We start from the raw sequence: 13,298 nt of genomic DNA, 5'->3' as shown, positions 1-13,298 counted from the left end.
AGTACTGATAATGTTTCCCCTCTGTTCTTCACTCAAATTCAAGTTTACATCTATGGTTGGTTCACGTGTGCTCCTCATCATTATTAGCTAGGCATGTTGGCTTCAGTGTGAATTAGCACTATTTAGTAACTTATTAATTTATAAAGGTCTGTGTGTGTGTGTGCGTGTGTGGGGGGTTTGTGTCAATTTGGCTCTGGCAGTTCTCCCGTAAAATGTAAAAATTTTCTAATGTTACCGATTTCTATGATGTAGACGATCTACCAACTCTACCCAATGTTTTGAACTTAAACTTTCTTTAGTGCATATTTATTTACTTATTTAGCAATATTTTCGTTATTTATTCATTTATCTATTTGTAATTTTACTATAGTTACTTGTTAATCAACTTTTGTGTGTGTGTGTGTGTGTGTGTGTGTGTGTGTGTGTGTGTGTGTGTGTGTGTGTGTGTGTGTGTGTGTGTGTGTGTGAATTAAATCATGCTTGTTTCAAAATCGTTTGATTGGTTCATCATTAAACTGGATTACAAGTTGTTAATTAGTGAATTCGGAACACTAGGAATGGTCTTAATAAACTACACCAAGGCGTGTTGTACGTACCACGATGCACCTCGTTAACAATGAAGTAATGTTAATAAAATGAGAAGTTTATTTTATAAAGCTTTTTAATGACAAGCTATCATTAACACGAATGATAACAATAAATAATAATTATAGTATTAATTGTAGTTATAATAATGATAATTGTCCAACAAAATGTGTGTACCTTATACATTATACCTTGATACATATTTACACGGAAATACCGCAGATTCGACTATTTCGTTTAATTTTTGGAGAATAAGTCTGAATATTTATCAAGTTTTATCCAAGGAACTAATGGCGTCATTATTATTATTTTTATTATTATTATTGTTACTATTGTTATTGTGATTGTTGTTAGTTTTAAAGTTGAGCGACGCCATTTGCCTATTAACTTAAACGATGTTACCAGTTGAGGTTTTGAAAGGTTGGCAGCAGGTGAGGCTGAGTCTGACAGCGCACATACAACAGAAGCAGGCATGGTTTTCAGTCAGGGTCGATGACAGTATGTATATTTTGTTGTTGTTGATGATGTTGTCGTTGTTGATGTTGTTGTTGTCGATGATGTTGTTGTCGTTGTTTTTGTTGTTGTAACTTCGATCGGATTGCTTGTCAGTGATGTTTGGATAGCAATGATTTCTCCTTAAGAAACCTGAATGCTTATTTGACGATGTCTGCCGAGTTTCTTCGACGGAACGCTGGTGAAGATGGCGATGTTGATAACATCTTGTCTCACTACTACCACTACCACAACTACAGCAGCTCTCGGCACCACAACGACAACAACTGCTACCACCACAGCAACTACAACAGCGGCCACCCCAACAACATCGACAACGAAGCAACTGCTGAAACGTCCTTCTGAAATCTGGATTGAAGACGTGGTAGATGATCGGGTTGATGAGGGCGGCGCTGTAAGCCACCCACTCGAGAGCCACCAGTATCTCCACCGTGATGTAGGGCCTGCACCTGTCACACACCCCCCTAACCAGGTAGAGGGCGAAGAACGGCAGGTAGCAGGCTACGAATACCACGAATAGTATTCCGAGAACCTGAGGTTGAGTGAGTGAGTGATGGAAATGGATGAATGAACGAATAGATAGATAGATGACTAAAGGAATGAATGAATGAATGACGTTTTAAAAATTTTGTTCAAGTAAAAATCTTAATACCAACTTGTACAGCTTTCCTGCCCTTATCGAGGCCGGTCTGGTTCCTTCTGATACTACTATTGCTGTTGTTGTTGCTATTGTTGTTAATGTTGATGTTGATGTTGTTGTTGATGTTGCGTGCGGATAGTACACTACTCTGACTTCTAGACGAAAACCTGCTGCATCTCTCTTCGAACCTGCGATTGTTTTCAACGTTGTCAGCGATATTTTTGTACGGATCTCTAGCTAAGTTCTACCAAAATGTAAAAATGAAAAATGTTCTACCAAAATCTTCTACTGTTTTGTTATTATAGTGCGAATATTTAAATAATGATATTTCTCATGAAATTTCTGATAAATTGAGAATTAATAAGCGCGTATTTTATTTCGATTCTAAGAGAAGTTTCTCAATTTACTCCGTTAAGATGAATGCCTACACAACAGACACGCCACACGATGCGATGGCCACCAGCTGAAAAAACACGACATCATTAAAAGTTGAGGATGTTAGTACACTGCTTATCTAAAGAAAGAGAATAAAAACGTAAGTATAATAATAACAACATCATCATCATCGTTATTTTTTAACATTACGCTTCAAAGAAAATGCCCTCGGTGTTTTTTGCTAGATTAAGCGCTATATAAATGCATGAGTGTGTGTGTGAGAGAGAGAGAATAAGGGAGAGAGAGAGAGAGAGAGAAACACACATTCATACGTATGGACATAACATACACGAATACATGCACACAAAATATAACCTGATACACATAGGCAGATACATACAAACGAACGATTACATAAGGAGAGAAACGCGCGGATACACATGTGTACAATTCAAAATACAAACAAATACACACGCGCGAGCATTCGAACATGCCCACACATCTTAAACCTTCTTGATCGGCTGTCAAAATTAGCGGTTCGAGGCGACTTTGCAGGGCTTGTGGCCGCGTTCGTCGTCAGTGTGGATGTGCTGACGCTATTCGATTGAACCGTATCCGTCGATACGAACTTTGGCATCGATTTCAAACGCACCGTCGGATCGACGAGTTCTATCGAGTTGTCATCATTCCAGTGGCTGCAAGTCGGTATATTCGAATCTTTTACGGCATTCGTCGAGCCTGCTGTTACGAGTAAATACCGACCGAACGTGCTACTTGAATGTTTTTGCAGTTGTTGTTGTTGTTGTTCATGGTGTTGTTGATGCAGATGAGTCAGACCCTTACCCGAACGAAAACATTTCATTTCAAGTGTCGTCGTCGTCGTCGCTGCTGTTGCTGCTGCTGCTGCACCTAATTTTTTCTGCTCTTGTTCAAATAAGTCTAGACTAGTTCTCCACCTGGCTCTGTACTTCGTACTACTACTACTGCTTCTTACGAGGGGGGAACAGCTTTGAAATGGACTCGCCAACGTGAACGCATCGCGTGTTTTGGTACTCTGATAAGATTTATATTTGGCCGATGAAGATCTCAGCTTGCTGCTGCAGTCAACTCGCGAGTTTTTTTGCTGTTTTCAGTGTAAATATATCATCGTTTGGTTAAAATTAATCATTATTATCGTTAATATTTATCCACGACACCACGAACAAAACTTTTGATAACTAACTTCATGAAAATTATGACGATGCAAATTTTTTAAAACAACAGCAAACGCAAGTACACCTTCTGACAATACAAATCCTGTTTGCAGTCGGCAGCAGCAGCCATTGAAGCCACCGCAGGCGCGCTCGCCTTTCTTTTTTGATTTGGAAAAACGATCCGACGAAAAGACGGTGAGATCCGAAAACTCGACGAAAAACTTGATTTTTTCGAGAAATTATCGCCGATGTTTAACGTGGCCGTTGACGACCGCGAAGTTGTGGCAGCTGTGGTAGTTGCTTCTAAACGACGCCTTTCTTGGACTTGTAGACGCAGAGCCCTGACTGTCAGTGCATACATGATGGTCATTATTAGCAGGGGCAAGTAAAATGAGATACCCTGTTGTATTTGTGGTTGCGGTTTGTGGTTGTGGTTGTATTTGTGGTTGTATCAGCAAATCGAGATCTAATTTAAATAAATTAATTAATTAAAATAAAATTAATAAATAAAAATTAAATGAAAATAAAATGAAATAAAATCATCTGGCATGGGAGACCGTCGCTGATATGACGAAAATGTGTGATTCGGGCCCACAGCCTTTGTATATATTATCTTCTTCCTCATCTTGCCCTTCTCCCTTCTCATTATTATTATTATTATTGTTGTGGTTGTTGTTGTTGTATTTATTTAAATTAATACTGGCATAGTTGTTGTTGTTATTCCTGTGTATTCCGTCATAATCAGCATACGAAGAGGTGTTCAATTTAAAGTTGTAAAAATTATACTCAGCGATATCTTCATCATCATCGTCGTCACCGTAGTAATTTAGAAAACCGTCGGTTATAACACGGCCATTTGGATGGGTATTTGAAAATGAAAGTGTATGAAGAGAGTTGTTGGAGATGGAATTGTAAGAATTGAAATAATTGGAATTGTATCTATAGTCAAAGTCGGTATTTATCGGTACATCCCTAGAATTATCGGTGCCGTTAACTAATGGTTCTTTGTCGATCCAAGTTAGGGCGAATAGGGGTCCAGCGATGCAAATTGAAATGATCCAAACGAGAGCTATCTTCATTAACGTGTGCTTCTTTTTCTTTGAATGGCCGTATCTGATGTTATTGTTGTTTGTTGTTGATGGTTTCCATGTTGTTGTTGTTGTTTTATTGTTGTTGTTGTTGTTTGTGTTATTGTTGTATACGATAAAAACCACGACAGAAATACTTTTTAAAGATGACGTCAAACAAACTTGAGCGGGTAGGTCAAGGTCAGGTAACGGTCCACGGAGATCATGCAGAGGTGGCATATCGACGATGACGTAAAGAGGACATCTAGGCTGTACCACGTGACGCACATCAACTTCGGTATGATCACGTGGTCTGTTTTGGTGGTGACGTTTCATTGTCGTCATCATCACCACCAACATCATCATCGTCATCATCATCTTCGTCCATGACATCATCATCATAATGGTCATCATTATGGCGGTAGTCGTCATCTTCGTCATCATCGCGGCATTTTGAGCCCCATTAAATCAGCCAGTCTTTATTTGCATTCCACTAACTAAAGACACGTAGGCATGGGACGTATGCTTCAGCAATTAATTTTTTAACAAATATATGTTTGTAGTATATGTTTGTATGTTTGTTAGTATGTATGTATGTTTGTTTGTATGTATATTTGTATGTATGTTTATTTGTTTGTTCATGTGTTTAAATGTATACATGCATGTATGTATGTACGTATGTATGTATGTATGTATGTGAATTCACTGCTAATACAATCATGGAAACACGAAATCATCATATCCATTTCAGCCTCTCATCAAATATGCATGGGTATGCATTTATGTATTTGTGTGTGTGTGTGTGTGCCTCTATGTATGTATGTATGTATGTATGTATGTATGTATGTATATATCTATGTATGTATGTATGTATGTATGTATGTATGTATGTATGTATGTATGTATGTATGTATGTATGTATGTATGTATGTGTGTACGTATGTAAATGTACAGAGTGAGACATGTTGGGGAGCGGTGCAATATATTTGACTCTTAACGCTTCTAAATTTGCATTCTTATTTCGAGGCGTTATCATTCTTGTTGTTGTTGTTGATGTTGTTGAAGTTGTTGTTGATGTTGTTGTGGATGTTGGTGTTGTTGTTGATGTTGTTGTTGTGGATGTTGATGTTGTTGTTGATGATGCTGTTGATGTTGATGTTGTTGTTGATGTTATTTAGTTCCCTTAATAGTCAGATAAGCATTTTAAAAAACTATTTTCCTCTGAAAGTCCATTGTTGAAGATATGCAAATTTCTTTCAATTTCAAATTAAAAACATCATCATCTTCTTCTTTTTCATCATCACCACCGTCATCATCACCACCGTCATCATCATCATCACCGTGGTCGTCGTAATTTTATTCAACACAATCAAAAAAGACATAAAAGTCGTTTCGCTGTCATGCGTTCATCCATCTATCCTTCACCCATTAATTTATTCATTTAATTCATTCATTCATTCACTCATTTAATAATTCATTCATTCATTCACTCATTTAATCATTCACTCATTTCTTCACTCATTCATTCACTCGTCCACTCATTCCTTTTTCAATTCATTTCTCATTTGATTGACTGAAGAAGTTTCAAATAGGAACGAAAGAACGGTCAAGAAGAAAATGTAATGAACTGGTACATTATAAAAGACAACGTAGGAAGACAAAAAATATATGAAAAAAGAGGGAGAGAAAAAAAAATTAGATAGATAGATAGATATATAGATAGATAGATAGATAGATAGATGGATGGATGGATGGATGGATGGATGGATGGATGGATGGATGGATGGATGGATGGATGGATGGATGGATGGATGGATAGATGGATAGATAGATAGATAGATAGATAGATAGATAGATAGATAGATAGATAGATAGATAGATAGATAGATAGATAGATAGATAGATAGATAGATAGATAGATAGATAGATAGATAGATAGATAGATAGTGAGAGAGAGAGAGAAAGAGAGAGAGAGAGTAGAGTAAAGAGTATAAATGAATTATGAAAATTCATGATGATAAAAACGTAGTTTGAGAGAGAGATATTGAGAGTGAGAACGAATGAAAGAGAAAGAAATGAGTGAAAATAGAACGAGGAGAAGGAAAGAAGAGAGAGAGAGAGAGAGAGAGAGAAAATTATGAAAATGCACTCTAGAAAAGGAATAAAAAATGACTGAAGAGACAAAAAATGAATGAAAGAATGAAAGTATACAGATTTTTTTTTTTTTATTCTGCCGAAGCAACTTCTGCGAAGATATAGTGATGCCAAATAAGCAGTGACGTCTGGCAGTGTTGTGCATAAACGCGTCGGTATAAGTCGGAATCTGAGAAGTGTGCATCTCCGTTATGTATCGGTATTAGTCGGAAACGTCTCGAACCTATGTATCGGTTGGAACCGGTAAAAACAAAGGAGTTGCATCGGCTCTGTCGGTATGTATGCTACCGGTTTCATCATTTTCAGATTTTTAAATTTTTCAGTTATATGTAAATCAAAGATATAACGAATGAACGAATGAGCAGAAAAACCTATGAACGAATGATTGAACGAACGAACGATTGAATGAATCAACAAATGAACGAATGAATGAACAGACAAATGAATGAATGAATGAGTGAATGACTGAGTGAATGAATGAGAACAAAAAAGAAGTGCATATATCTTATCACTGCCGTGAAAGCCACCAATAAGAGGAACGATGAAAATACAACAACAACAACAATAATTCTTATTAAGAAAGGGACATTGAGAAAGCAACATATAAGCTGGCATGAGTCCAAAATATAATCGATGCATGTAGAAATGAATGAATGAAAGAATGAATGAATGAATGAAAAAATGAATGAATGAATGAATGAACAAATAACGAAAAATATATACACTTGCGAATAATGAATCTTTAGTAATTAAACAAACAAACTAAAAGACTAACAACAATAAAGGCAACAATATCAGCAGCAACAACAAATAAAACACACCCACACACGCACGCACACGCACACATACAAAAACAAACACACACACACACAAACAAACACATCATCGCAAACAACAGCAAAAGACCAATCAATAATGTTCAAATGGACTAGCAAATTCTATATAAGACTGCCTACGCAAGGAGAAGATGAAGAAGAAGAAGAAGAGGAGGAGGAAGAATAAAAAAAGAAGGAGATGAAGAAGAAGAAAAGGAAGAAGAAAAAGAAGAAGAGAAGAGGAAGAAGAAGAAGAGGAAGAAGATGAAGAAGAAGGAGAAGAAGAAGAAGAAGAAAAAAAACAACAACCCCAACAACAACAACAGCAACAGCTGCTGCAGCTGCTACAACAGCAGCAACATCAGCCACAGCAAACCTGTAGATGTTTTAAAAATGGACATAGGCATAATAAACAAGGCAGACATGAGATCAGAGATTGCAAGGGAGACCAGAAAATAATTGAACATGTTCCTCAGTTTGCTGTTGCAGTAGACGGCCAAGCACACCAAGCCATTCCCCAGTATGGCCGCAACCACAATCAGCACCAAGAAACCAGACGTGTAGTTGCTGAAGTACGCAGTGGTAGTCGTCGATGTAGTTGCTGCTGTTGTCGTATTTGTTGTTGTTGATGATGTTTTTGGTGAAATATTTGTTGTTGTTGTTTTTGATGTCTTTACCGGTAGTAATTGTATTTTAAAGGTCGTCAATGTTATATTTTTTAACGTAAAGTTTGATGTTGTTGTATTAGATTTAGTTGTGGTTTCTTTTCTAAACTTTCTTATTGTTGTTGTTACGGTAGGTATGTCAAATATTGTTGTCACTGATGTTGTTGTTGTTGATGTTGTCACTGATGTTGTTGTTGTTGATGTTGTTACTGATGTTGTTGTTGATGTTGTTGAATAGGACGCGCCAGCCATGATGGATGTTGACAAAATGAAATATGCTTTAACAAGATTTGCCGAAAGCTCGAGAGTTTTCATGTTGGTGTTGTTGCTGTTATTATTATTATTATTATTATTATTATTATTATTGGCGTGGTGCTTTTACTGCCTTTATGCGCTCCTTCGCCACTCAAACCGTCAAGCCTGATGAGGTTCTCATCACGTGACCTGCAACTGATGATGATGATGATGATGATGATGTTGATGATGATGATGTTGACGATGATGATTTTGTTTCGGTGATAGTGGTGATGTCACACATCATCATTACGCACACGCATTACATTACGACAGTTAACTTTGCTGGGTCTAACTAACAACCCCAGACAACGTAACGTAATGATTGACAAAATGCCAATAAATAGAATTAAGCGCTAGAGTAATTAAGTTTTAGCGCCACCACAATTTCTTACATCTCGTCTATTACTTCCTTCATCCAACTTTATTCATTTTTCTACTAATTTTTTCATTTTTTTATCTGCTCGTTCTTTCATACGCTCATTTGTTCTTTTGTTCATTCCTTTATCTGTGCCTACGGTCACTCATTCATTCGTTCACTCACTCATTCATTCATTCAACCATCCATTTTATTTATCCTCATTCTTTCTTTAATTCAATCACCTATCTATTCAATCAATCACTTCTTTTTTACATCTCAACAATTCAATTTTCTTTTTTGTCTGTTTCACTTCTCTCTCTCCTCTCTCTCTCTCTCTCTCTCTCTCTCTCTCTCTCTCTTTCTCTTACTGGTTCTTCATCGTCATCTAGTAAATACTTAATATTCAACCATCCTTACTTTGGTCTCAATTCTTTTCTGAACTTTCTTTCGCTCTCTTCCCATATTCTCTCTCTTTTCCTTCCTCTCTCTTTTTTACTTTTTCACTCCCTCCCTATCTCTCTCTCTCTCCCTCTCTCTCTTCCAAACACACTTTCATCGTCTTTTTATCTTTCATTTATTTAAAATTTTTCTTCTCTGCCTTATCTTATATCTCTCTCTTTTTCTTCGTCTCTCCTCTCTCTCTTTCATCTCTCTCTCTCTCTCTCTCTCTCTCTCTAAAATGCCGGCAACAAATAACACGGGACGTGTTGCAAGGTGGGCGGGCCGACAACTAATTATGCGATAAGTGAAGTTGATAAGAATTTGTAACTTTAAAACAACAACAACAACAATAATGATACTAATTATAATTAATATTAAAATTATTATTGCAGATGTTGTTGTTGATGTTGTTGGCTATAAATAAAAGCCCGTCCCATTTTATGATACAAATTTCCAAAGAAAATGTATTTATAGATTTGTTGACGTTGCTGTTGATGTTGTTATTAATGTTGTTGTTGTTAACATTGATGTTGTTGTTTTTATTTGTATTGTTGTTGTTGTTGGTTGTGAAATGAAGCCGTACATATTGATTTTGCTGATGTTATTTGTTGGGCTGCACGAAGTACACATACATACATACATACATACATACATACATACATACATACATACATGCATGCATGCATACATACATACATACATACATACATACATACATACATACATACATACATACATACATACATACATACATACAAACGTACATACATACAGACATACACACAAAGACACAAACTCACAGGCAGTCATTTGGCGAAATTTATTTACATTTCGTTAAGATAGGAATATTGTGATTTATAAGTTTATTTATTTTCCTTTTTTGCATAACTTCGTAAGTCCATTCATTCATTTTTTTGTCTCTTCGTTCGTTCATTCGTGTCTTTAATTATTTTTCTTCTACTCATTCATTCATTCGTTCGTTCATTCATTCATTCATTCATTCGTTCGTTTGTAGTCCACAAACAATTAAACAATCAATTAAATTAATTCATCCTCTAGCAACTTGTAGTATCGTAGCTGTAGTAGTAGTATTGGTAGTAGTAGTAGCAGTAGTGGTAGTAGTGGTAGTAGTAGCAGTAGTGGTAGTAGTAGTAGTAGTAGTATTGACCGGAAATGTTAATAACGTTAACCCGGACCATGTAAGAATGTGTGGCTGGAAAGCTTATATGAGATGAAAGCTTGCTAACAAGATGATGATGATGATGATAATGATGTTATTATTATTATTGCTGTTGTTATTATTACGTACATTTTTATATTATTACCGCAACGATGATCATGTTATTATTAATAATATTTTTGCAACTGCGAAGCGATAACGAACTAAAAGACGACGATGAAGATGATGAGGATGATGATGACGATGATGAGGAGGATGATGACGACGATGATGAGGATGATGAAGATGATGAGGAGGATGATGACGATGATGATGATGAGGATGATGATGAGGAGGATGATGACGATGAGGATGATGAGGAGGATGATGATGATGACGATGATGAGGAGGATGATGATGAGGATGATGACGATGATGAGGAGGATGATGATGACGATGATGATAATGAGGATGATGATGATGATGAGGAGGATGATGACGATGATGAGGAGGAGGATGATGATGGAGTGCAAATACTTTCAATAAATTAGATTCAACTGTCATGTCTTGCAAGGGAACAACGTCAATAAAAATAACATACCAAATGATAAATATTACAAAAATAATAATAATAACAACATTAATAATAATGATGATAATAATTAAAGATTGCTATTCGTACAAAAGTTAATCGATAATAAGTAAATTATTGCCATATGAAGAAGAGATGACCCCAAAACTACAGCCGCAAAATTTTGAACAACAAAAACGACAACACCAGCAGCAACAACAACAGCAACAACAATAACATTAACAACTACAACAGCTTGAACAACAACAACAGCTTGAGCAACAACTACAACAGCTTGAACAACAACATCAACAATAACAACAGCAACAAAAACAAAAACAACATCAACAACGACAACATGAACATCAACAACAACATCAACGACAACAACAACAACAACAACAACATACTTCGCTATTAAGTCAGTTGTTATTTATCCACTTTTAAAAACTCAACAGATGACAGTACAGTACGTACGAAGAAGTCAACTTTTATATGCCAATATACATACATACAAACATGCATACAAACATACATACAAACATACATACAAACATACATACAAATATATCCATATATATACCTACATACATGGGAAACGTAGCATATGGAAAGCATTGCAGTAAGTGGAGTGCAAATTGAAAACGTGTTTGTACGTATGAGGGTGTTTGTATGTGTGTATGAGTTTGTATAAAATTGTGTGTTCGTTTATTTGCAAATGTGTTTATTGTATGTGTGTGTATGGCATAATGTTAATTGAGATACTGTACTTATCTGGCGATCTTCAACCAACCAACTATTTAATTTTTTTTTAATTAATTGAAAAATTTTATTAAAATATGTAATAAGGAGTTAAGAGACCCTTTTGAAATTAGGAGAACATTCATCAATTTCAACAGACTGCCCCAGGCTGTTCATATTCACCATCTGATCATCTCTCAAATTAGGCATATGGCCGAGTCGCCAGTTTGCTGAATGCAAATGTCACGTTAATAACTGATAAACTCGATAATATGGTTGGTTGAAAGGTGAATAGAGAGAAATATAAACTCTCAAAACATTTTTTATTACCGAAAATGCGCACACACACACACACGCACACACACTTAGGTAATGCACATATAACAAGTTTCTGAAACGTTTGATCAAGATTTCTAATAACATTTTTCTAATTATTAAATGTAAAATATAAAACTTCCCAAGACAAGGCATGAGAAGAATAACAATAACAAAATAATAATAGTTAAGAATCATTTCTCTTGCGGTCACTTTTAAAAAATGTAATAAAGAAAAGAAATAATAATGGTGACATATATCGTTGTATCATAATAAATGTAATAATTATGGAAAAATTATGATCATAATAAAAACTAATGATAAATAGCATAATTATTCTCTCATTTCTCCTTCTTCGTCGATGTCTTCGACGCCACGGATGTACAGGACGTTGTTGCATCTGGCCAGCAATTTTAAGTTATTTATTCGTTTAAAATCGGTTTAAAAAATTTTCAATATAAACTAATAGATATATCAAAATAATATTAATATTCACGAAACAAAATCATTTAATTTAATAACGAATTTAACAATAGCCATAATTATATAGTGTGTAAATCAGATGTAGTTTTAAATAAAAATAGTTATTTAACAATGAGAAATATAAGAGGAAAGACCTGATTAGAACTTCTCCCAAATTCCCCGATAAGGCACCATCCATGTACTCTTCAGTGTTGGCCAACTGCCAGGTTGAAAGAATTTTTGAAATCATTTCAATTAATTATTGAATTATTATTCATTTAAATTAATTGGTGACAATTGTCTAATAATTTGTCAGTAGTAATGTAGTTGCTATGAAGCAAAATGTAAATTTTTTAATCAATGCTAAACCAACTTTAAAAAAATTATGAACACAAACACAAAATAATAAAATGATCAATAGAGTTAAATAGAAAGATTAAAAGTAAACTTAAGTGAACCTGTAGATTCATGTACCCATCAACAGAGACCAGGTAACCTTTGTACTCCATGCCCCACTTTAATTTCACCAGCACGGGCTTGCCTACAAGGCCATTCAGAAAGGGTTTAGGATTTAATGGCAGGGCCTTGAATTGTAAAAAGGCGATATCATCATAAAATCATTTCATAATTTAATAATTCACAATTGGCTTAGGAGGCAGCTGCTAATATTTCAGACTTGTTAGCGAGTTTAGACTAGAGAACAAGAAAATAAATCAGTAGTCACAAATTTTATTTATAGTTAAAAATTACATACGGATTATTAGCTTGAATGATTATTAAATTTGAAAATTTTAATTAAAAATTGAACAAAAAAAAAATGAAATGAACCAACGAAAATTTTCTTAATAAACACAAAATGTCGGAAAATAAAATTTTAAAATAAATTTCGTAAATCAAATAAAACATTGTCAACAATATTTTAAATTTATTTCATCACTAACCGACAT

General features: G+C 35.2%; 2 protein-coding genes across 2 annotated transcripts; both read right to left on the bottom strand.

The window, feature by feature from the left end:
• Positions 1-1,405: 1,405 nt before the first annotated feature.
• HELRODRAFT_121581 (hypothetical protein) lies at positions 1,406-7,890 on the bottom strand (the record flags this gene model as incomplete). Its single annotated transcript, XM_009028687.1, has 5 exons — positions 1,406-1,630; positions 3,392-3,706; positions 4,275-4,419; positions 4,557-4,686; positions 7,719-7,890. Coding segments are annotated over 5 exons (987 nt in total), but the record flags the coding sequence as incomplete, so codon positions are not given.
• Positions 7,891-12,222: 4,332 nt separating this feature from the next.
• On the bottom strand, positions 12,223-13,298 carry HELRODRAFT_157734 (hypothetical protein; the record flags this gene model as incomplete). Its single annotated transcript, XM_009028686.1, has 4 exons — positions 12,223-12,289; positions 12,507-12,571; positions 12,810-12,935; positions 13,293-13,298. 4 exons carry the CDS (start codon positions 13,296-13,298, stop codon positions 12,223-12,225), a joined length of 264 nt encoding a protein of 87 aa, XP_009026934.1.

Source organism: Helobdella robusta (assembly GCF_000326865.2).
Source record: "Helobdella robusta unplaced genomic scaffold HELROscaffold_57, whole genome shotgun sequence".
Classification (NCBI taxonomy): domain Eukaryota; kingdom Metazoa; phylum Annelida; class Clitellata; order Rhynchobdellida; family Glossiphoniidae; genus Helobdella; species Helobdella robusta.
The sequence above is the reverse complement of the archived record's forward strand: the minus strand, read 5'-3'. Positions and strand labels throughout refer to the sequence as shown.